Source organism: Bubalus kerabau, chromosome 21 (assembly GCF_029407905.1).
Source record: "Bubalus kerabau isolate K-KA32 ecotype Philippines breed swamp buffalo chromosome 21, PCC_UOA_SB_1v2, whole genome shotgun sequence".
NCBI classification, from domain to species: domain Eukaryota; kingdom Metazoa; phylum Chordata; class Mammalia; order Artiodactyla; family Bovidae; genus Bubalus; species Bubalus kerabau.
The window spans coordinates 53,538,279-53,564,407 of NC_073644.1; the positions used below are offsets into that span (position 1 = coordinate 53,538,279).

The window sequence follows — 26,129 nt, forward strand, 5'->3', positions numbered from 1 at the left end:
TTGTTGTGCACCAGAATTAAGAACTCACATGAAACATAAAGAGCTTTTGGATGAGGGCAGATACTATGTATCATTTATACAGTGACAGTGGGTTTTTTTTTTTTTTTTACATAGGAGATGGTCGGTAAGTCTTGGTTGGTTAACTCCAGGCCAGTTAAATCAGAATCTTTGGGGTAGAACCCTGGAATTTTTAAAAAGCTCATCAGATGATTCTACTCTACTAGGTAGCTATGGTTGAGAAACTGTTTAAACTGCTTTGAGCTAGGATAGTAATGCCAGAGTTAAGATGTCAATGAGAAGAATGGATAAACAAGGTCCTACTGTATCGCCGAGGGAACTATATTTAGTATTCTGTGATAAGCCATAATGGAAAAGAATATCAAAAAGAATGTGTGTGTGTGTGTGTGTATATATATATATTTATATAACTGAATCACTGATGTACAGCAGAAATTAACACAACATTGTGAATCAGCTATACTTCAATAAAAAAAATTTTTTTAAAGATATCAATGAGAAAGTTAAATATAAGAACCTATTGGCCCTCATTTCTACTTGCCCTGTTGTCCAGAACCTATGTTTCTTTCTCTTTCCCTTCTCTCTTCCTTTTTTGAAACCTGGATTGATTATCTCAATTGGATAACAATATACTGTACAGAATAACTTTTTCCTTTTTCCTAATGCTTCAAGGATGTATTTTTTATTTGAAATTACTGTAGTTTTCTTCTCTCCCTTCCTGCTTCTTCAGATTTCAAACTCCAGTGACTTTTAACAGTAGTTTACTTAGTGGTTTCATGTTCTGTTGCATTGATGGGATGTCTTTATATTGATTTTTGGAGGTATTTTATGGAGGTATATTGAGTTTATTTGAGCAGGAGATATGGATACATTTCTTCTTGGGTAAAATGATTGCATCATTTAATAAGAATCTTTGTTGCAGCTACTGTGTGAACAATGCAATTACAGCTTCAAGTAGCTGAAAATATTTGAAAATAAACCAGTGTTACTTAGATCTGCTTGGAAACTACACTGTGTCTTGATGTTTTTATTAAAATATCTAAATATTCAAATTATGAACAAAAACTTAGAAAAAAAACAAAAACTGTCATGAAATGCAAAGGTGTTTTTGTTCTGTTGCAGGGGATTATTTATTTCAATCTCAGACAGAGGTCATGTTAGATCAATTGTGGATAACTGGCCAGAAAATCATGTTAAGGTACTAATAGCACAACCTTCCTTTCACAATGTTTTTTCTTTCTATGTAAGTTACCTCTCAATTTCCAAGAACAGTTTTTTTCATTGTTGCTCTGTTTTACTTTATACTTACATACATGCAGATTTAGTGCTCTGAGAAAATCATGATTGTCTTTACAAAAGGGGATGGTATAGAGTTTGCCGTGGGAAAGCAATTACAGTAAGGTGAGCCTGCTCACTTCAGTACCACTGGTACCTCCTGCCTTCAATTAATATTGTTCTAGGTAAAGAAAATACATTAAAATGCCCTAAAAACTTCTATTCTGGTGGGTGATGAGGAGGATTCATTATGTCTTTTTTCTTATAAATCCAAGGTAGATTTAGATCCTTAATCAATCTGGCTGTCTTTCACAAAACAAAAACTAAGGACTTATTTAAGATCTTTTGGTAGGCTTTCGTGTTTATTATAGGCAGTAATCTTGCTTGCCTTTGTTGCGTGTCTTCCTCACCAAAATAATCTTTGAATTATCATTTGTTCAAAGAGCCTAAAAAAAATTCAGTCAGATCATTAAGTTCATAGTATCATCTTAAAACTTTGTAGGTATATTTTTTATTTTACATTTTTTTCACCATTGCTGAGGTTTTTCTTGTTTGGCTTCAGTTGTTGTTTGGAGTAGCATGTGATTTCTAAACTCCAGATGGCAACGCACTCCAGTATTTTTGCCTGGAGAATCCCATGGACAGAGAAGCCTAGTGGGCTACAGTCTATCATAGAGTCACAAAGAGTCGGACACGACTGAGGACTTCACTTATTTTTCTCTTGGTATTAATCCTTATCAGAAATTTGTTCCTCCCTACCCTGTTTAGTCATTGTGAACATATTTAAGTTGATCCTCTAGTCAGGGGGCTTCCCTGGTGATTCAGACAATAAAGAATCTGCTTGCAATGCAGGATGTCCAGGTTCTTTCCTGGAGAAGGAAATGGCAAACCACTCCAGATTCTTGCCTGGAGAATTCCAAGGACAGAGGAGCCTGGTGGGCTATAGTCCATGGGGTCACATGGACACGACTGAGCGACTAATATTTAACACTTTCTAGTCAGAAGCATTCTACTCCTAAACCAAAGACAAGGAAATCAAATCTAGTTAATTCTCCTTTTTACATCTGGAGTCTAGAAATCCTAGAATTTTAAATATTCTTGGGTGGTTTATTTTGAAAGTTAGTTAAGAAACAATTTTATTTTTTAAAGTGAGAGTGAAAATATGTGAAGAAAATCTTTTTTTTAATTTCTTTTTTATTTTAATAGCTTTTCTGAGATACGATGCACAGACAATGTAATTCACCAGCTTAAAATGTAAATTCAGTAATTTGTAGTATATTTGGAGTTGTACAGCCATTATAAATTAGAAGACTTTCATCACAGTTCCCTCATCCCCACCCGCCAGAAAAGCCCTGTACCCATTAGTGGTCATTCCCTTCCCCCCAGCCCTAGACAACCACTAATGTACTTTCTTTCTCTGTAGATTTACGTATTCATGTGAATGGAATAATAGAATACGTGCTATTTTGTGATGAAGAGAGTCTTTTTTAAAAATGCTTTTGTTTAGTGCTCCATTTTGGAAAACTTTTAATTGGTATTTTTTTTGTGATTAAGGCTGTCGTGGTGACTGATGGAGAGAGAATTCTAGGTCTTGGAGATCTGGGTGTCTATGGAATGGGAATTCCAGTAGGAAAGCTTTGTTTGTATACAGCTTGTGCAGGAATACGGCCTGATAGATGTCTGCCTGTGTGTATTGACGTAGGAACTGATAATCCGGTGAGTAAAATTACTTTCCCTCTCTGATCCTTCTCCCACAGCTTTATTGCATCCCTCTTTTAAAGATAAGAAGAGAAAATTCTGTGATTAGATGTTAGCCTTTGTCTTAAACGTCTTTTAGTATCTATATGAATAACAATAGATTAATACTATTAAAAGTTTTTTAAGAAGAGCAATATAGTTATATTGTTATAATAATTACTAATTTTTTTATACTTTACAGTTTCTGTTTTACAGAATATGTTTACATTGGTTATGTAACAAAAAACTTTCACATTTATGTTTGTTCTGTTTTATAGGCCCTCTTAAAGGATCCATTTTATATGGGTTTATATCAGAAAAGAGATCGATCACAGCGTTACGATGACCTAATTGATGAGTTTATGAAGGCCATTACTGACAGGTATTTTTTCTAAAGTTTGAGTATATGAAAGCATCTTAAAAAAAAAAGAACCACTGTTTTGTTTTCCTTTATCTTTTGTGAAGATAGTGGAGATTAAACGTTTGAGAACTTTGGTTCTTTCCTGCCCAGTTTGATGTACTGATATGCGGTAGTAATGCTCTCTGCTTTGCTTTCCTCAGTTATCTGACATCCTGAGCACACTGAAATCTTGAAGTCTGCACTCACTGCTCCCAAGTAATACCTTCACTGTGCAGTTCTTTCAACCCTCAGCATCCAGGCTCACTTCACCATTCCAGTGAAATTCTTGTGCAGCTTTCATATTTTAAATTTTGGTCTTTTCTCTCCTCCTGTCTGCAGCATCTGACCAGGTTTTCCACCGCTACATCCTTGAAATTTTCTCTTCTCTTGAACTAAAAGACTTTCCTGACTTAATCTTTCTCCAGCCGTTTTTGTTTCCTTTGTCATCTCCACTGATTTTTTTCTTGTTCTCTTCTGGTAAATGCGGGTGAGTATATAGTTCTTTCCTCTTTTGAGTCATGTAGCCTGTGACTTTTATGCTTGTGACTCTCAGCCCATGAAAACCTCTCTCTGTAGTCCCACCTTCCTCTGAGGCTTGCATTTCCAATAGCTGGAATCCTCCCTCTAGAGGTTTTGTTGCTATCTCCTTCCCTTTCTAAATTGTCTGAAAGTGAAAGTGAAGTTGCTCAGTCATGTCGACTCTTTGCAACCCCATGGACAGTAGCCTACCGGGCTCTTCTGTCCATGGGATTTTCCAGGCAAGAGTACTGGACTGGGTTGCCATTTCCTTCTCCAGGGGATCTTCCCTACTCAGGGATCGAACCCAGGTCTCCCGCACTGCAGACAGACGCTTTACCTGTTGCCTATCTTTAATAAATCTAGCCTCTGTTAATAGCAGTAGCATGCACCCTCATCACCAAACCTTTGACCTTGTCTAATCTTTGACTCTTCCTTCTCTTCTGTCAAGCCCATATAGTGTCATTCAGTCCTCACATCCAGTTGGTACTACCCCGTATAAGCCTCAGAAATGCATCTTTTCTTTTCCATTGCCACAGCCTCTTTGCAGATCCTCATGTCACTTTTGGATTCTTCAGAATCTTCCTCTAGCTTCTCTCCTCTCCACCTTACCACCAGATTAGTCTTTTAAAAACATACTGTTTATTATGTCATTCTTTGGCTTAATTTCCTATTGCTGAAGGGTAAAGTCCAAACATTTTATGATCTAGCCCTGCGCTACCTTTTTTTTTTTTCCTGGCTGCCCCTGGTGGCATACAGGATCTTAGTGCCCCAGCCAGGGCTCAGACCTGTGCCCCTTGCAGTGGAAGCATGAAATCTTAAACACTGGACTGCCCAGGAAGCTTCCCTGCCCTACCTTTTTTACTGGTACATGGACAATCCTAAAAATTAACTCCTTTTCAGAGTCAAAGTTGTTGCCATATCTAAAACTAAACTTTTTATCATCCCAGACATTGCCACCTCTTCCCCTTCCCCTTTTTAGTCATCCAGGCTGCCTTGGCATTTCAGTTGCTTTTCACTCTTCCCAGGTGTGGTCCTCATCATCAAGTTCTGTTTGTTCATTCTGATGTCTCATAATTATCCCTTTCACTTCCTGTGGCTTCTGCTTCACGTCTTCTTGTTTTCGTGCCTCAGTACCTTCCTGATTATTTTCCCTTCTTTCTCATCTCTCTGTGCACTTGATATGTGCTACGCCTCACTGGCAGCTTTATCCTTCCTCCAGGGAGTCTTAGAGGAATTTTTCCCTTCTCAAGCCTTCAGTGATTCTATATCAGACACAGAAAAAAGTCCCCTTCCCCAGTTTTGCTTTCAGAATTCTCCCTTATCTGGCTCTAACCTCCCTTAACCAACTTCTCCCTTATACTTTTATATAAACTCTGAAATATGTAGCCAGATTTGAAAATTCAGGGACAGCAAAATAGACCTTGTATTTCTTCCTACCACTTTACTTTCTGTTCTTTTGGAACCCAAATAAAGTTCCACCTCCTTTCATGCCTCCCCATACTTTACCTCGCCAAGATGACTGATATCTTTTTTTGAAAGCCAGTGAACTCATACAGCAGTTTTTTTTAAACTGCTTATTTAATTTATACTTTACTGTGTTGCTGTTAACTGTGAACGTAATGAAAATTCACATATCAAATACATACTTTTTGAGACTCAGAGACAGAAATCTCTTCCTTTTTAGGAAGTTATTTGTGTATATATGTGCTGGGCACCCTCCTGAAAGTGAAAAGTGAAAGTAACTCAGTCGTGTCCAACTCTTTGCAACTGCATGGACTATACAGTCTTTGGCACTTGGGAATAGTTTGTACAGATTAGTATCCCTTTGGTCCATCATGGTGCTACATTCATTTTAACCATCCCATAAATTTTTCTGAATAATAGGTTTTTCTATATGTTGAGTCTAGTCTTTCACAGACTCTAAAAATTGTTAGTGTGGCCTTAAGTGAACTAACTTAGTATGTTATTTTAAAAATGTTTAAAAGTGGTATTTCATCACAACCATAACGGGCTTTGCTGTTTTTTAGATATGGACAGAACACACTTATTCAGTTTGAAGACTTTGGAAATCATAATGCATTCAGGTTCTTGAGAAAATACCGAGAAAAATACTGTACCTTCAATGATGATATTCAAGGTAAAGCAAAAACAAAAACTTAGGTTTTTTATTCCTGCTTAAACCTTTTTTGTAGTGTGCCCATTTTTCACTGTACCATGTTTTGCCCTTCTCACAGGGACGGCTGCGGTGGCTCTGGCCGGTCTGCTTGCCGCGCAAAAAGTCATTGGGAAACCGATCTCAGATCATAGAATCTTATTTCTTGGAGCAGGAGAAGTAAGTTTCTGTGAGCTTTTAAGTTTGAAAACCAACACTCTGCCTTAGACTGGAAAATGGGGCATAATGAACTTCTAATTTTGTTGAGATAGAGGGCATAAATTCAAGATCTCTGTTATGAAATAGGTAATTTAAAATCTTTGGAAGAATATCACAAAGAATCAAGTTTTGTGTGCTTCATAAGGGAAGAATAGACCCAGTATTTCTCATACCATATAATTCTCATATATAAAGTAACTTATAATATCGCATCACACTCTAATCTTTGTTTTTGAAATTTCTGTTTTGTTGGACAGGCTGCTCTTGGAATTGCAAATCTGATAGTTATGGCTATGGTTGAAAATGGCCTCTCAGAAGAAGAGGCACGAAAGAAAATTTGGATGGTTGACAAGTTTGGTTTATTATTTAAGGTAAGGTATTCTAAATCTTGGAGAAGCAAAAGTATGTTGTTATAATGATATTTTTAGAGTTTTCTTTTCATATTCAAATCATAATGTCTATGTTGGCACCAGATGTATTCTTTCTTGCTTTGTTTTCTGACTCCTGACTCTTTTAAACCTAGTGGCTTTTAATGGGAAGTCAGAAGTTCCTAATTAAATTGTTAACAGGACATCTGATAATTTGAACAGAAATCCTTTAACTCTTTGGAGATCACAATCTCTTGTAGCAATCTAATAGAAATTTATGGACCTTTTCCCCAGAAAAAGGCATGTATTCCTAAGGTGAAATGATGGATGATAGGTTTATCCCAGGTCAACTTGGTATCCTTTATTCTTGCCCACCTTCCTATCATTGATCGCCATTTCTAATAGCTCAAGAAATGCCTTGTATCTTATACTGTGTAACACATCAAAGAATAGGTAAACTGTTTCATAGTTGAGCTTATGCAGTACACAATGCTGTTATATTTTTGTGGTGTTTATTGATATTTATAAACTACTTGTCATTTACATCTTTGGAGCAAGCTTATATCATTTACTTTGCTCTAGTTCCTGAAATCTTTTCTTAATTAGTAACAGTATTCTATTAGTACAAAAAATGAAATAAAAAACTGAAGTATATGAATGAAAAATCTTGAATGTTTAAATTTTAAATAATTTTTTAAGTATTTAGAAAGTGTACCACACATTGTGATTAACTTATTTAACCTTTTTTTTTCCCAATCTCATTTGATCTTATCAAAAATTTTTTGAAATTTTACAAATGAGGGAAGAGGTTTAAAAAGGTCAGGTCATTTTTCCAAGCTTGTAAGTCATGGAGGTGGGATTCCACCCAAGTAGCCTGACTATGAATCCTATGCTGTTAGTCATTCAACTGTGCCTCCTCCCAAAGCTATAACTGCCATATTTACTTGTATGTCAGATGCAAGGATTATTGAGACCTTGTACCTGGAAGACCATTGGAGAGTGTATATATTTTTGCTAGTACACAATGAGTTTGGTGCTTTTGTTTGTGATGTTTGTTTTCATAAATGTTTTGGTTCTTTATCATGTTTGCAGTAATCAAGTCTAGGATGATATATGTGCATCTGCAAGTTCAGGGTATGTTTTTCCTTTAGCATGAGTTTTAGGCTTTGTATCTCTTCTTGGGACTCAAAACACTGCCCTCTCTTTTGAGACTTTGAGAGTTTCCGATTGAAGCCCTCATGGAAGAGATGTGGTCTTCTTGGGAACAAGCATGTGAAGCCACTGTTCTGAGAACTTGGATCTATTGAGGCTGTATTTCAGTCTTTTAGTTAATTCCCCAGCCAAGTGATGATGGAGTTTTGCTTTTCCAGGCCCCTGCTGGTCATCACAGACAAGCTGGGGCTTGTCTGGAACTCTGATGTAAAAAATCACCTTTGCCAAGGGAGGTCTTTTCTTTTGCTGAAATAAGGATATGAATTTGTCATCCTGGTTGGTTTTTGCGTTCAACATGTTTTTGTTTGCTTTAAACTATTGAGAAATTCATCACTGTTCTAACATGTCAGTGGTATATCTCCCACACTTGTGACACTACTAAGGAGTTTATTTTTAATGGGTTTTGACCTGGGATTTGGTGAGGAAAGCATATTACTTCATTCAGCTCTTTTAAACCAGAATTCCCCTTTCCTCTTGTTTCTGAACTCTTGGTAGTATAAGTCCATAATGTCTATCTAAAATTCTGAAGTCCGTGAGTTTTTCCTGAAATTCATTTGGTAATAAATCTGACAGACCTGAAATTACATACTAACTTTAGTAGCAAGACCAAAGATGATATTTCTAATTTTCACCTTTTGTACTTGATGTGACTATTCATAACTTCCATTCAGTTGTGGAGTGCCCACTGAGAGACTGTTTGTGATAAATTACACACCCTAGTATTCTTGCCTGGAGAATCCCATGGACAGAGGAGCTTGGTGGACTATAGTCCATGGGATCGCAGAGTCAGACATGACTGAGCAACTAGCACTTATAATATATTATCATAAGACATTTCTGAAATATGAAATTCTAAGCTCTAAAATGCAGCTAGCTCACATAAGGAATTGTATGCCTTTGTGCCCTGTTGGATTTAGGAAGACTTCACAGAGTAAATGAGTTTTTGAAAGGGATTAGAAATTTTTGGTTATAATGGAATTTGATGCATGTTTTATTTTTGGGTTTATGGGCAGTATGAAGAAAGAATTGGAAGATAATGAGTTGAAGAGAAATGTAAATGAAAAAGAAACATTCTTACTGTAGTAACAATATGTGACTTATAATGATGTCTTCTCAACTAATCCTCAATAAACATTTACTAAAAAATTGTATTTTATCTGAAAATTCAGGGGCGGAAAGCTAAAATAGAAAGTCATCAGGAACCATTTGCTCACTCAGCTCCAGAGAGCCTACCTGATACTTTTGAAGAGGCAGTAAATATACTTAAGCCTTCAGCTATAATTGGTGAGTAAAGTTGTTGCCAAGTCATTCTGTTACTTACCTGTATAATGCCAGGCCTAACTTGGATGCAGGATTACTAAAAGTGAAATGACATATTTTACCTAGCTTTCAGCATATATGTTTCTGTGATAGCTTTGTTTTTAAATTGATCTTTATTGGAGTATAGTCGCTTTACAATGATGCATTGGCTTCTGCTGTTACAGCAAAGTGAATCAGCTATATGTATGCCTATATTCCCCCTCTTTTTGGATTTCCTTCCCATTTAGGTCACTATAGATGTGATAGCTTTTTTTTTTAACTGAAGTATACTTGATGTGCAATATCATATAAGTGACAGCTGTACAGTGTAGTGATTCACAAATTTTAAAGGTTGTACTCCATTCATAGTTATTAAAAATGTTGGTTGTGTTCCCTGTGTTGTATGTGATAGCTTTTAGGTACAGTGTATACAGTTCTATTAACAGATGTTGCTTGTACTTTTAACTTCTAGAAGCTGTGTGATTGCTCATGCTTTGCTTTTAGAGTTGGTATGACTGGTGGGCTCAAAACCTGAAAAAGACCAAGGTTATTTGACAGACTGTACCAAGAAAATCCCATGCAGAGTCAAAGATTTTCATTGACAACAAAGCTGAAAGCTTTTGGTATGTTTTAAGAGTCAGGCATTTAATAACTGTCATCAGACTGTGTAACATAGCATTAACAGAAAATGTAAAGAGTATTTAAAAGAGGGACTATTTCATTTCCTATACAGCTATAAGATTTGTATATATATATCATTATATATCATATATATATACACATATATATATCATATATATATACATGCACATATATATATCATATATATACACATATATATATCATATATATATACATGCACATATATATATCATATATATATATATACACACACACACACATATATATGTATCATTTTTCTTGTATTTTACCAATTTCTTGGAGGAGCCCAATGGAATTTTAAATAGTAAACTGTTTGAAGTCACCAACAGTTTTTATGGTTAGGAAAAGGATATCTGTATTAGGTTCTTTACTGATTGAAACTCACAATTTTTTAGAGTGGGAAGTAATCTTTAAGATTGTGAGTGCATTTCTCTCAGAACTCAATTTTTTGTTGTTTAGTTGCTATGTCCGATTCTTTTGTGACCCCCACAAGACTATAGCTCACCAGGCTCCTCTGTCTATAGGATTTCCCAGGCAAGAATACTGGGGTGGGTTGACTCAATATGGAAACCTAAGAATCTGTCCATTGACTCTGGCCCTGGAGAATGAAGGAAATGAGAAAAAAAATGTTTCATTCTTTTAGAACTCATGGATTCCTAAGAATATGTCCACATACCTCATGTGACCACATGGGAAAACACTGAGTATACATTCCTTTTTTACATGAGAAAAACAAGCACAGAGTTATTAAACAACTTGCCTGAGATTTTGTGAGTATTTCATATAGCCAGGAGTGACAGAGGAAGCACTAAAATTCTAGTCTCCAGATCAGTATTTCCCTTTATTACATGTCAGTTTATAAAATGGAATTTAAAATTTCTTTGACTGTTGAATGTAAGTCTTTTCATTGGATGAACTACGTAAGCGTTCAGCTGAGGCGTTCCTTATCATCCCAGTTCCCACTCTGGGCTGAGTTCTTCTTTCAGCCATGCCTCTGTACGCTGCACACTGAGCGCCTGGGACTGGTCTTCTGGTTTTCTCTTTACTCTGTTGTTTTCTCTCTCAACTCATAAGCTGCCTGCATTATACTCACTTTTATATCCCAGTGACCTACATACAGTGTCTGAGACATTGTCAGAGCTTACTAAAAGTTCATTAAACTGATCTCTATCAAGAAAGTGGATGACTATAGTCAAGAAGATCTTTTTTTCCCTTCTAAACTCCTATTATTTTATAATGAGTACCACAGAGTTTAACAAGTTAACATTTAGAGATGTAACTTTTTCATTTAAAAAAGAATTTTAATTGTGGTAAAATATATATAACTTAAAATTTGCCCTCATACCCATTTAAAAGTATACAATGAGGTAGTGTTAAATGCATTCACATTGTACAGCCAGTTTGCGGAACTCTTCCCCTTTTAAAACTGAAGCTCTGTGCTTATTAGACAACAATTACGTTGTGGAAGTAGTCTTTTTTTTCTTTTCCCTGTTGCACCATATAGCATGCAGAATCTTAGTTCCCTGACCAGGGATCAAACCTGTGCCCCCTGCATTGGGAGCATAGAATCCTAACCACTGGACTGTCAGGGAATTCCCTGGAGGTTGTCTTATACTCTTTTTTTTTTTTTGCTCACAATTTACTATGTCTGGGGTAGATAATAAATATTTAAGTAGAAATTTTAGTGTTTTTATTGTTTCTCTTTTCAGATGTAAGATTGGAATTATCTTAGCAATGCAAAATCTTATCTTTGTAATGGGAGTTTACCTGTGCTTTTGTTATGTTAAACCTATTGTAGAAATGCTGTTGATGGGAATGCTATATTTTACTTGTAATGAAGTTGCTTTTTTTTCCCCCCTTTATTTATGATAGGAGTTGCAGGAGCTGGCCGACTTTTCACTCCTGCTGTAATCAAAGCAATGGCTGAAATCAATGAAAGGCCTATAATATTTGCATTAAGTAATCCTACGGCGCAGGCTGAGTGCACAGCTGAAGAAGCATACACACTTACAGAGGTATTAATAAGAATATGAAATGGTTATGTCTATTATTTTCCCTCTATTAAGGAGAGTTTAAATTTTAGTTCTTTTGAATTCTTTGCCACTGCCACTGGTTTATATTCCAGTTATAAATATCTGCTTATATACCATTGGAACAGTTGGATTTTCCCCTCCTATTCCACAGGGATATAGTTGTAATCTCCACAATGTAATCCCTTTCTGTATTGTTCTTGCAAGTGACCTTTAAGAGGCTCTAGGAAGTAGGTTTTTTCTTTTTAATTTGGGTACAATATTGTGTTGGTTTCAAGTATACAGCAAAGTGATTTGGGTTTTTTTTTTTTTTTCTTTTTTCAGTTTTTTGTATTCTTTTCCATTTTAGGTTTTTACAAAATATCAAATGTCGTTCCCTTTGCTATACAGTAAATCCTTACTGTTCAGGAAGTGATTTTTAAAACCTTGTTTAACAGTGATATATAGCAGTAATTATTGAGTCATGCCCTTAAGAATAATTCATATGTCTTAATTTTTAGTGTTCTGTCTCTATTAAAAGTTGTTTTATTATGGAAAATTTGAGGTATATACAAAAGTCGAAAGAATGATATAATTTAACTCCCGTGTACCAATGTTTTTGTTATTTAGTTGCTAAGTCATATCTAAATCCTTTGTGACCCCATGAACTGTAGACAGCCAGGCTCCTCTGTCCATGGGATTTTTCCAGGCAAGAATACTGGAGTGGGTTCCCTTCTCCAGGGGATCTTGCCAACCCAGGGATTGAACCCAGGTCTCCTGCATTGTAGGTGGATTCTTTACCGGTGAACCACTGGGGAATCCCATCATGTACCAATATTCTGCTTCAGAAGTGGTCAGCTTATTGCCAGTCTTGTTTCTTTGACATCCTACTCACCTTAGATTAGGAAGCCAGCCTCAGGTGTATCATTTTATTATTAATATTACAGTATATCTCTCAAAAGTTAAGAATTCTTTTAAAAAATATAATCACAGTATCATCATCACACCTCACAAGTTTTTTTATTTATTTATTTTTAATTGTGATTATTTCTTTATTTTTGGTTGTGTTGGGTCTTCATTGCAGCTCATGGGCTTTCTCTGGTTGCGGCAATTGGGAGCTACTTGCGGTGTGCGGGCTTCTCATTGCTGTGGCCTCTCTTGAGGAGTACAGGCTCTAGGTGCATGGCCTATCACACTTCACAGTTTTAACAATTTTTAAATGTTTATTTGATGCTTTTGTATAGCTCTTGGTTCTCTACTAAAATTTTGTCTTGTCATTTAATTTCTTGAATACATGAATTATAATTAAAGTAAGTATCTGATAGTAACAAATATCTTGCTCTCTATCAATCCATTTCTATTATGTGTTTTGTTTTCTTCTTGGTTATCCAGTTCTTGTCTTCGTAAGCCGACTTTTGCTTTTCACTTCTTTGTTGACTGCTAGGTAGTGCAGATAAAGAATTGTAGCAATAATTTGAGGCTCAAGATGAAGTTAGCTTCCTCCACAGGGACTTTACCTATCCTTCTGGAGACTGGGATGGTGGTGATTGGTGGTTTAGTCACTAAGTCATGTCCGGTTCTTTGTGACCCCCTGGGCTGTGGCCTACCAGGCTCCTCTGTCCATGGGATTCTCCAGGCAAGAGTACCAGAGTGGGTAGCCATTTCCTTCTCCAGGAGATCTTCCTGAACCAGAAAGTGAACATGTTTCTCCTGTGTCTCCTGCTTGGCAGGCAGATTCTTTACCACCAAGTCACCTGGGAAGCCCTCTTTTCTGGGGTAATCCCCCGTAAGTTCATCAGGATGTAGTCCATGAGAGGCCTCATCTGTGTTCACAGTTAATCTTTTCTCTGGAGTATAAGTCAAAAACCCTGGAGTATTTATTGGCACCTCACCCCCACCCCTAGTGGTCTATAAACTTTACCTTTTTTCTATCATCATGGGACTCATGACACTTTTGCTGTTCAGGCTCTCAGCCACAGATTTTCCTTTTGAAATCACTCACCTGAAGGAGAGCTTCAAATGCTGAGTTCGAATGTCTTGTTCTCCTCATTTTTGAATCTTGACCATCTGTACCTCCAAGCCCTCCCTGTCTAGGTTGCACTCCTATTTCCTTGAAATATATGTTTAATATATTTTATAGAGTTTTTCTCACTGTTACCAAAGGGAAAATTGGTGTGAAGCAACCTAGAATACTATTCCCAAAGTAGAACTCTGTCTCAGAACTTTCTGAACTTCATATTCATGCTCTTGATATATTTAGCATTATTTTTCTCATTGTTATAAAATTTATTTTGACACATATATTCTCTCAAAATTCCTTCTGAGTCTATATTGCCATTTTAGTTCAGTTCAGTTCATTTCCTCAGTTCAGTTCAGTTCAGTCGCTCAGTCGTGTCCGACTCTTTGCGACCCCATGAATCGCAGCACGCCAGGTCTCCCTGTCCATCACCAACTCCCGGAGTTCACTCGGACTCACGTCCATCGAGTCGGTGATGCCATCCAGCCATCTCCTTCTCTGTCATTCCCTTCTCCTCCTGCCCCCAATCCCTCCCAGCATCAGAGTCTTTTCCAATGAGTCAACTCTTCGCATGAGGTGGCCAAAGTACTGGACTTTCAGCTTTAGCATCATTCCTTCCAAAGAAATGCCAGGGCTGATCTCCTTCAGAATGGACTGGTTGGATCTCCTTGCAGTCCAAGGGACTCTCAAGAGTCTTCAACACCACAGTTCAAAAGCATCAATTCTTTGGCGCTCAGCTTTCTTCACAGTCCAACTCTCACATCCATACATGACCACTGGTTTGCTCAGTCATGTCCAACTCTTTGTGACCCCATGGACTGCAGTATGCCAGGCTTCCCTGTCCATCACCAACTCCCAGAGTTTACCCAAACTCACGTCCATCAAGTGATGGACATTCAACCGTCTTATCCTTTGTCATCTCCTTCTCCTCCTGCCTTCAATCTTTCCCAGTTATCAGGGTCTTTTCCAATGAGTCAGCTCTTTGCATCAGGTGGCCAAAGTATTGGAGTTTCAGCTTCAGCATCAGTCCTTCCAATGAACACCCAGGACTGATCTCCTTTAGGATGGACTGGTTGGATCTCCTCGTAGTCCAAGGGACTCTCAAGAGTCTTCTCCAACACCACAATTCAAAAGCATCAATTCTTTGGCACTCAGCTTTCTTTATAGTCCAACTCTCACATCCATACATGACTACTGGAAAAATCATAGCCTTGACTAGACGGACCTTTGTTGGCAAAGTAATGTCTCTGCTTTTTCTAGATTGGTCGTAACTTTTCTTCCAAGCAGCAAGCGTCTTTTAATTTCATGGCTCCAGTCACCATCTGCAGTGATTTTGGAGCCCCCCAAAATGAAGCCTGTCACTGTTTCCATTGTTCCCCCATCTATTTGCCATGAAGTGATGGGACCAGATGCCATGATCTTCGTTTTTTGAATGTTGACTTTTAAGCCAGCTTTTTACTCTCCTGTTTCACTTTAATCAAAACTAAAGGTTATCATCCCCCAAATTATCAATTAGTCTTATACAATGCCTATTTGATATGTATACTACATGTATTATGGGCCTTGGCATTTCCAAAATATAAAAAACTTAAATGTTTTGGGAGATATCAGTAGAAGACTGTTCAAACATTTAAGAATTTTATTTTTTAAGATGTACACTGAATGAGTGACAACTCCCCAAGGAGACTGGTTTGATATACTCTATTCCCTTAGTTCTCAGTTGCAAATTTTTATATTAATTTTTCCTTAGTGTTACATAAAATAATGCTATAAATATATATATTTGTCAGTTCAGTTCAGTCGCTCAGTCATGTCCGACTCTTTGCGACCACATGAATCGCAGCATGCCAGGCCTCCCTGTCCATCACCAACTCCCGGAGTTCACCCAGACTCACGTCCATTGAGTCAGTGATGCCATCCAGCCATCTCATCCTCTGTCGTCCCCTTCTCCTCCTGCCCCCAATCCCTCCCAGCATCAGAGTCTTTTCCAATGAGTCAACTCTTCGCATGAGGTGGCCAAAGTACTGGAGTTTCAGCTTTAGCATCATTCCTTCTAAAGAAATGCCAGGGCTGATCTCCTTCAGAATGGACTGGTTGGATCTCCTTACAGTCCACGGGGTTCTCAAGAGTCTTCTCCAACACCACAGTTCAAAAGCATCAATTCTTCGGCGCTCAGCCTTCTTCACAGTCCACATCCATACATGACCACAGGAAAAACCATAGCCTTGACTAGACAAACCTTTGTTGGCAAAGTAATGTCTCTGCTTTTGAATATGCTGTCTAGGTTGGTTATAACTTTCCTTCCAAGGAGTAAGCATCTTTTAATTTCATGGCTCCAGTCACCATCTGCAGTGATTTTGGAGCCCAGAAAAATAAAGTCTGACACTGTTTCCACTGTTTCCCCATCTATTTCCCATGAAGTGATGGGACCGGATGCCATGATTTTTGTTTTCTGAATGTTGAGTGTTTGTTTGTTTTTTTTTAATTTTATTTTATTTTTAAACTTGACAATATTGTATTAGTTTTGCCAAATATCGAAATGAATCTGCCACAGGTATACCTGTGTTCCCCATCCTGAACCCTCTTCCCTCCTCCCTCCCCATACCCTCCCTCTGGGTCATCCCAGTGCACCAGCCCCAAGCATCCAGTATCGTGCATCGAACCTGGACTGGCGACTCGTTTCATACATGATATTATACAGGTTTCAATGCCATTCTCCCAAATCTCCCCACCCTCTCCCTCTCCCACAGAGTCCATAAGACTGATCTATACATCAGTGTCTCTTTTGCTGTCTCGTACACAGGGTTATTGTTACCATCTTTCTAAATTCCATATATATGCGTTAGTATACTGTATTGGTGTTTTTCTTTCTGGCTTACTTCACCCTGTATAATAGGCTCCAGTTTCCTCCACCTCATTAGAACTGATTCAAATGTATTCTTTGTAATGGCTGAGTAATACTCCATTGTGTATATGTACCACAGCTTTCTTATCCATTCATCTGCTGATGGGCATCTAGGTTGCTTCCATGTCCTGGCTATTATAAACAGTGCTGCGATGAACATTGGGGTACACGTGTCTCTTTCCCTTCTGGTTTCCTCAGTGTGTATGCCCAGCAGTGGCATTGCTGGATCATAAGGCAGTTCTATTTCCAGTTTTTTGAGCAATCTCCACACTGTTCTCCATAGTGGCTGTACTAGTTTGCATTCCCACCAACAGTGTAAGAGGGTTCCCTTTCCTCCACACCCTCTCCAGCATTTATTGCTTGTAGACTTTTGGATCGCAGCCATTCTGACTGGCGTGAAATGGTACCTCATAGTGGTTTTGATTTGCATTTCTCTGATGATGAGTGATGTTGAGCATCTTTTCATGTGTTTGTTAGCCATCTGTATGTCTTCTTTGGAGAAATGTCTATTTAGTTCTTTAGCCCATTTTTTGATTGGGTCATTTATTTTTCTGGAGTTGAGCTGTATGAGTTGCTTGTATATTTTTGAGATTAGTTGTTTTTCAGTTGCTTCATTTGCTATTATTTTCTCCCATTCTGAAGGCTGCCTTTTCACCTTGCTAATAGTTTCCTTTGTTGTGCAGAAGCTTTTAAGGTTAATTAGGTCCCATTTGTTTATTTTTGCTTTTATTTCCAATATTCTGGGAGGTGGGTCATAGAGGATCCGGCTGTGATGTATGTCGGAGAGTGTTTTGTGAATGTTGAGCTTTAAGCCAGCTTTTTCACTCTCCACTTTCACTTTCATCAAGAGGCTTTTTAGTTCCTCTTCACTTTCTGCCATAAGGGTGGTGTCATCTGCATATCTGACGTTACTGATATTTCTCCGGGCAATCTTGATTCCAGCTTGTGTTTCTTCCAGTCCAGCGTTTCTCATGATGTACTCTGCATATAAGTTAAATAAGCAGGGTGACAATATACAGCCTTGACGTGCTCCTTTTCCTATTTGGAACCAGTCTGTTGTTCCATGTCCAGTTCTAACTGTTGCTTCCTGACCTGCATACAAATTTCTCAAGAGGCAGATCAGGTGGTCTGGTATTCCCAGCTCTTTCAGAATTTTCCACAGTTTATTGCGATCCACACAGTCAAAGGCTTTGGCATAGTCAATAAAGCATAAATAGATGTTTTTCTGGAACTCTCTTGCTTTTTCCATGATCCAGCGGATGTTGGCAATTTGATCTCTGGTTCCTCTGCCTTTTCTAAAACCAGCTTGAACATCAGTAAGTTCACGGTTCACATATTGCTGAAGCCTGGCTTGGGGAATTTTGAGCATTACTTTACTAGCTTGTGAGATGAGTGCAATTGTGCGGTCGTTTGAGCATTCTTTGGCATTGCCTTTCTTTGGGATTGGAATGAAAACTGACCTTTTCTAGTCCTGTGGCCACTGCTGAGTTTTCCAAATTTGCTGGCATATTGAGTGCAGCACTTTCACAGCATCATCTTTCAGGATTTGGAATAGCTCAACTGGAATTCCATCACCTCCACTAGCTTTGTTCATAGTGGTGCTTTCTAAGGCCCATTTGACTTCACATTTCAGGTTGTCTGGCTCTAGGTCAGTGATCACACCATCGTGATTAACTTGGTCATGAAGATCTTTTTTGTACAGTTCTTCTGTGTATTCTTGCCATCTCTTCTTAATATCTTCTGCTTCTGTTAGGTCCATACCATTTCTGTCCTTTATCGAGCCCATCTTTGCATGAAATGTTCCCTTGGTATCTCTGATTTTCTTGAAGAGATCTCTAGTCTTTCCCATTCTGTTGTTTTCCTCTATTTCTTTGCATTGATCTCTGAGGAAGGCTTTCTTATCTCTTCTTGCTATTCTTTGGAACCCTGCATTCAGATGCTTATATCTTTCCTTTTCTCCTTTGCTTTTCACTTCTCTTCTTTTCACAGGCTATTTGTAAGGCCTCCCCAGACAGCCATTTTGCTTTTTTGCATTTCTTTTCCATGGGGATGGTCTTGATCCCTGTCTCCTGTACAGTGTCACAAACCTCGTTCCATAGTTCATCAGGCACTCTTATCTATCAGATCTAGGCCCTTAAATCTATTTCTCACTTCCATTGTATAATCATAAGGGATTTGATTTAGGTCATACCTGAATGGTCTAGTGGTTTTCCCTACTTTCTTCAATTTAAGTCTGAATTTGGCAATAAGGAATTCATGATCTGAGCCACAGTCAGCTCCTGGTCTTGTTTTTGCTGACTGTATAGAGCTTCTCCATCTTTGGCTGCAAAGATGTTTTTTTGTTTTTGGTGGAGGGATGTTTTGGTGTTACTCTAACTCCCTCTGCTGCTGAGTGAGAAAAATTCTTAAAAATTTTTTTTTCATATTTTATTGGTTAGTTAGTTGCTCCTAGAACAAAGAACTTCTACTGAACATGGACTTCTGAATGAGAATTCTGTTAATAAGTTCTTGCCACTATAGGTTGATTATGAAAGAAGAATTTTAAAAGGATGGCCTGGAGAAGGTGAACTGCAGTTGAATCTTGCCATTCTAGAGAAGATGCCCAAGATCTTTCTAAATCTCCAAATTTACTGATGCCATGAGGACATAACATTTTTCCCATCAAGAGCTATATTGTATAGCCCACTTTATAAATCTATTAAAATTAATGGTGGCACAAAGATAACCTATATTACACACATTATGGTAACACACATGGCATTAGCCATGAAGTAACCCTTAATCTGGCTTCCCTGTGGCTCAGCTGGTAAAGGATCCACCTGCAATGTGGGAGACCTGGGTTCCATCGCTGGGTTAGGAAGATGCCCTGGAGAAGGGAAAAGCTACCCACTCCAGTATTCTGGCCTGGAGAATTCCATAGACTGTATAGTCCATGGGGTCACAAACAGTCAGACACAACTGAGCCACTTTCACTTTCACAACCTAAATCTTCAAAGAAAAAATTTTTTGTCACAAATTAAGCTGTGCTTAGAACAGGTAGAGAATGGGACTGGCTATAGCTGTCTGGATTTGTAAGTCCAAGACAGTCACCTGGGCCCACCACTGGCACAGTTGACTTGTTTCTGTACCTAAACCTAAGATCATTTTGAAACTGCAAGTATGTCTTGTAAAAGTAATAATTACTATAATAGTAGATCTTCAGAGTGTCCAAAGGGTCAAATTCTTGAGTACTAAATCCACTAGGGTCTACTATCTTTCAAAGGACACTCACTCTTGGTATAATACACATGTTTGCATGTGCTCGTGCTCAGTCATGTCCGACTCTTTGCAACTCCGTGGACTGTAGCCCACTAGGCCCCTCTGTCCATGGAATTTCCCAGCCAAGAATATTGGAATGGGTTGCCATTCCCTCCTCCAGGGAAATCGTCCCAACCCAGGGGTTCAACCCACGTCTCTTGCACCTCTTGCATTGGCAGGTGGATTCTTTACCACTGTGCTACCTGGGAATCCCAATGCACATCTTTTGATATAGGGAGAAGCAGACAAAGCGTTATCTAAACACTTAACGTATTATGGACTTCCCTGGTGGCTCAGTCGGTAAAGCATCTGCCTACAATGTGGGAGACCCAGGTTCGATCCCTGGATCGGGAAGATTCCTTGGAGAAGGAAATGGCAACCCACTCCAGTATTCTTGCCTGGAAAATCCCATGGACAGAGGAGTCTGGTAGGCTATAGTCCATGAGGTCACAAAGAGTTGGACATGACTGAACAACTTCACTTTCACTTTTAATATATTACATGACATTTCACAGCACAGTACTAAAATTGATGGATACAACAATTTTGGAGACTTCCTTTTCTTTAGAAGACAAATGCCATATATTTTCGGAGTGACTGGTTACACCATATGCCTTTTTTATAAACTGGGGGGCATTGTAGCATAATAGAAAAACCATGCGTTTTTTAGAGTTATGAAAACCTAGGTTCAATTCAAGTTTAATGGCTACAGTTGTGATACGTGACTTTTTACAAAGTATTTGGAAATATTTAAGCCTTAGCTTTCTGAGATTTTTTAAAAAATACATATTAGTGAAATGAGATGATGATAATCTTATAAGCCCTTTGTGTGGGTTAAATTAACTGAGTTAACACATACAATGGAGAAGGCAATGGCAACCCACTCCAGTACTCTTGCCTGGAAAATCCTATGGATGGAGGAGCCTGGTAGGCTGCAGTCCATGGGGTCGCTAGGAGTCGGACATGACTGAGTGACTTCACTTTCACTTCTCACTTTCATGCACTGGAGAAGGAAATAGCAACCCACTCCAGTGTTCTTGCCTGGAGAATCCCAGGGATGGGGGAGCCTGGTGGGCTGCCATCTATGGGGTTGCACAGAATCGGACACGACTGAAGCGACTTAGCAGCAGCAGCAGCAGCAACACATATAAAGCACCTGGTACAGAGCCAAAAACAGCAGATGTGCAGTAAATGGTAGTGATATAATTTTTGATGTTTCCCCCTCATTCACAGATGTTTATAGTAGTCCTCATTTATTATTAGGGATGATATTTTCTTACCATCTACATTTTTAAAGTTTTAAAGGAAAGAGGAGTGTCAGGTTTTGAATTTATTAATGGACATTTTTCAACTTTATTTGAATGTATGATGTGCATATAACAAACCTCATTCTAATAAGGATTTTAATAAAAGGATGGGGAACACATGTATACCTGTGGCGGATTCATTTTGATATATGGCAAAACTAATACAATATTTTAAAGTTTAAAAATAAAATTAAATTTAAAAAAAAAAGTAAATTGTGCCTTTTGCAGGTAATATGTTGATCTACTACAGATTTTAATTTTGTTTTCATTCACCTCAATTGTCTAGTCTACATAAAGTGACAATATTGAGATTATTTCATTTCTCAACAGGGAAGGTGTTTGTTTGCCAGTGGCAGTCCTTTTGAGCCAGTGAAACTCAGTGATGGGCAAGTCTTTACACCAGGCCAAGGAAACAATGTATATATTTTTCCAGGTAAGTGCCATCATTATGTTAGAGTAATCATTAGTTACAGTAAAATTCTTCTTGAAATTCTTTAGAAATTAATATTTGAAAAGCAATAGTATTTATAGGATTTTGCTACAAATGTACAGGAAAAGTCAAGGAATTAAGCAAATCCGTTGTGCTCTATTTCCCCTGAAAATTTATTTAATCATACTGTTCATTAAATTTGTTTTTATTACAGAAATAAAATAGTACATGGTTCATAAAAATGCAAAAGGAACAGAATGTTAAAAAATCAATTAACCCTCTTTATCTCCCCTTGGTACCTCCTTATCATACTTACAAGCTATAACTACTGTGGTTTCCTTTGAGTCTTTGTGGTGGTTACAGTCATGACTGGCACACATATCTCCCCTTATCTTGATTCTTCTAACTCTAGACTGATACATGTGAACTTCCAACTATGACATCTAAGTAACAGTCCACACATACCTCCTATTACCTTCCTTTGTCTCTACTCTCAATTTCTGTTACTACTTTTAGTTTTCCTAGTAGTCAGCTTTATCTCTACATAATGAACTTAAAAGAGCTTTTGTAAGCAATTTAAGATAGTTTTATTAGCTTGCCACAGTGAAAAATGAAAAAAAAAATCTGGTATTTAGCTTCCTTATCTCTTATTTCATCTCTCAGCTATAGTTAGTTAATATTTCTGTTGTAGAGAAATTCTTGAAATTTACACTGTATTTTGTTGTTTTCCATGTTTTGTCTTTGGATTGATTCTGAAATTAACTGATTATATGTTATTCATGTCTAAACAAGAGTGTGGTTTGATAAATACAGTAGAACATGCAGTTCTATCACAAAATTTTTGACATTCAAAGTCTTTTAAGTGTCAGGTGTAATGAATCCTCCTTTAATTTCTTGCTTGCTTTCTTCATTTCATCTAATCCTACCCCACAGTAAATCATTTCTGTGGTGGTTCTCTTGCCCATGTACACTATTCCTTTCTATTCCTTTGCTGATGTTAGCCTGAGCTATTTAAATTCCACTTGGTTTTCTTTTAAATTCCTTTGTTGTTGTTCAGTTGCTAATTTGTGTCCTACTCTTTTGTGATCCCATGGACTGTAGCCTACCAGGCTCCTCTGTCCATGGAGTTTCCCAGACGAGAATACTGGAGTGGATTGCCATTTTCTCCCCTATGGAATACATCTTTGAATAAGTTTTTGTTTTTGTTTTTAATAAAGCATGGATGAAAACTGAGTTTTTATGTATATGAAATGTCTTTATTTTTTCTCTGTTGGTTGGGTAAAGATTTGCAGATTCAAAGTCTTCTTCTTTTTAGTTGTGCCGTGTGGCTAGCTGGGTCTTAGTTTACTTCCCCGACCAGGGATCGAACCCAGGGCCCCAGCAGTGAGAGCACTGACTACTAACCACTGGACTACCAGGAAATTCCCTCAAAGTCATTTTATCAGACCTTTGAAAACATTTCTCCATTCACTTTTAGTGGCCAGTGTTGCTGACAGAACATCTGGTGTTGATGAGATTCTCATTCCATTATACATACTAGCTTTGTGTCCCTGAAAATGTTTCAGTGTTCTGTGTATCTTTAGGATTTCTGAAAGATTGGTAAAATGCATTCAGGTTTGGGCTTTATTTCCATTTATCATGCATGTCTGCAAGTGGGCCAATTTACGATATCTTCTTTTCCAAAGGATTTTTTTTTTCCTGTTTTTATTTTCCATCATTAATTTCCTTCCATTATTTCTGTTTTTTTCCTTATGGAACTTGGGTTAGACGACCATGGTCAAATCCCTCTGTTGTCCTTGACTTGTAAATTTTATTCATGTTTTTGCCTCTTATCCTTTTTGTTCTGTAATATGGGAGATTTCTGTGGTGTTCATTCATTCATCTGTATCTATTTTCGTTTTTAGCACTTCTAGTATATGTTTTGTTTCAACAGTCTTCTTTCTTTTTATTATGGAAAATTTCAAGCATATACAAAAGTAGAGGGAAGAATGAAGTCCTGTGTTGCCTTCTCCCACCTTTTGGCAGTTATCAACTGGTAGCTGATATATTGGAGAAGGCAATGGCACCCCACTCCAGTACTCTTGCCTGGAAAATCCCATGGATGGAGGAGCCTGGTAGGCTGCAGTCCACGGGGTCGCTAGGAGTCGGACACGACTGAGCGACTTCACTTTCACTTTTCACTTTCATGTATTGCAGAAGGAAATGGCAACCCACTCCAGTGTTCTTGCCTGGAGAATCCCAGGGATGGGGGAGCCTGGTGGGCTGCCGTCTCTGGGGTCACAGAGAGTCAGACACGACTGAAGCTACTTAGCAGCAGCAGCAGCTGATATATTTAATCCATATTCCCACCCATTCCACCTTCACTGGGTTATTTTAAAGCAAATCAGAGACATCATATAATTTCATTAATAAGTACTTCTGTATGTGTCACTAAAAAAGTGAAAACATTTTTTTACTTAAATATAACCATAGTACTGGTATCACATCAAAGAAAATAAACAATAATTGCTTAATATCATATCAACTCAGTAGGGTCAAATATTATTTTTTTTTATTCCCAGTAACCTTTTATTCATAGAATAACTCTTTAATGGCCACTTTTCTTTTTAAAGCTAGCAGTGTCCTTTCAGCTCTCTTCCTAGAGTTAGTAAGACTCTTTTAAATATTTCTTCCTTTGTGTTGTTTTATTTTCCAGCAATTTCTGGTGATCCTTCATTTATTTGTTTTAATGAAAGAATCACGTATAGTAAAATAGTGGCTTGGCATGAGTTTCCTTTGTACTTGTGTCTTTCTCCTTGTGGGCCTCTCCCTGAGCAACCGCAGCCAGCTGTAAGATTTTATGACAGGTAGAGCTATAGCATGCAAAGGCTGGCATCAAGGCAGCATGTTATTATAACTCTTGTTAAAATAAAGATTTGGGACCTGTGAATATCCTGGTGCTCTTTCCTCCTTTTCAGCCATGTAGTTGTGGTTGTCTTAGAGTTCCACTCTGCTTGTCTCTTGAGAGATAGCATCTGTAACAGAAATTCTCCCATCATTGACTATCTCTTTCTAGAACTTGATAATGTTCAAAATCAGTCTGTCCCATCCAACATTATTTCTCTAGCATAAAGCCTTAAAAACATGAATACTTTTCTGTTGACTTACCAAAGCCATTTTTAATATTTCATTTGACCAATAGAGCACTTGACAGTTGATTACTTTTATATAACACTTCCCTGTCCTAACTTAGCAATAATAGTTATTAGGACTATAAATATAGACATAAAAATGACTTGGTAGCAGAGGTTAAAATGGATTTAAAAACAATATTGGCCAAAAGAATGTTCTTGAAGCAAGTAAAAACTGAAGGCTCTGTTTGAATTGTGTGCTGTAGTAGTTATAATTGGATGAACAACAGAAATAAAACCTGAAAAGGGACTGAGGTTTCCTAATGAGGAAAAAGTGGCCAAGAGGTAAAGCTGTGCTTCTCAGCGAGCGAGGACAAGAGGTGGAGTCTGGCGCCTGTGGAGGGTGGGCTGCTAGTGAACCATCTCCTCCTCTAGGCTGAAACCCTGAAGGACTGTACTTTGGAGTGTGGGGATAGTTTACCCTTGAAGTTAACTGTAAAACCTCAAGCGTTTGTTTTGGCCTGCCAGTGCCCAGAAGTGCTCAGCAGAAACAGACAGAAATCTTCTCTGGTACAAGACAACAGTATCCTGCTCCTCAAGTTACTCTCACAAATAAATCTTCAAATTCAACCCCAGTTAAGAAATAAAAAAGAAATGAGGCACATGAAGAGACAAGACAAACATAAGCCAAAAGTAACAGATACAATAACAAATAACCCTCTGGAACTCTAGATATCAGACAAATGCTCTGAAACAAATAACTTATTATGTTTGAGATAAAAGCATTCAGCCAAGTAACACTAAATTCTAGAATTGAAAAATACAATAAGTTAACTCAGTTAATGAGGCTTATAGAGATTAGACCAAAGAAAATTAATAAACTGGAAGATAGACCAGAAGAAACAATCAAGAGACAAAAAAAAAGATATATTAATAATTATATTAATTAACATATTAATTGAGGTACATTTAATTGAGGTCCAGAGGAAGCTGAGAGTAAGAATGAAGAAGAGGCAATATTTACAGGCTTCATGGCTGAGAATTTCTTAGACCTGACAAAGGACATCAATACACAATATTCAGGAAGCTCGGTGAAATCCACATCTAGGGACATCATCAGGAGGCTTCAGAAAATGACAACAAAGAGAAGACTATGCATGCAGCCGGAACAAAAAGGTTTCCTTCAAAGGAA

General features: G+C 37.8%; 1 protein-coding gene across 2 annotated transcripts in view; it reads left to right on the plus strand.

Annotated features, from left to right (window-relative positions):
- ME2 (malic enzyme 2) overlaps positions 1 to 26,129 on the plus strand; it is a 59,744-nt gene that overhangs the window by 22,585 nt on the left and 11,030 nt on the right. The window contains exons 5-14 of one of the 2 annotated variants that reach the window (XM_055558881.1): positions 1,141 to 1,216; positions 2,848 to 3,009; positions 3,309 to 3,412; positions 5,977 to 6,086; positions 6,184 to 6,281; positions 6,578 to 6,691; positions 9,070 to 9,184; positions 11,735 to 11,877; positions 21,728 to 21,830; positions 22,929 to 23,068. In XM_055558881.1, the coding sequence (XP_055414856.1) occupies positions 1,141 to 1,216; positions 2,848 to 3,009; positions 3,309 to 3,412; positions 5,977 to 6,086; positions 6,184 to 6,281; positions 6,578 to 6,691; positions 9,070 to 9,184; positions 11,735 to 11,877; positions 21,728 to 21,830; positions 22,929 to 23,053 (1,150 nt within the window). In that variant the 3' untranslated portion in view covers positions 23,054 to 23,068. Of the gene's footprint in view, positions 1 to 1,140; positions 1,217 to 2,847; positions 3,010 to 3,308; positions 3,413 to 5,976; positions 6,087 to 6,183; positions 6,282 to 6,577; positions 6,692 to 9,069; positions 9,185 to 11,734; positions 11,878 to 21,727; positions 21,831 to 22,928; positions 23,069 to 26,129 lie in introns of those variants that run through there. The other variant, XM_055558880.1, reaches the window with a different exon arrangement.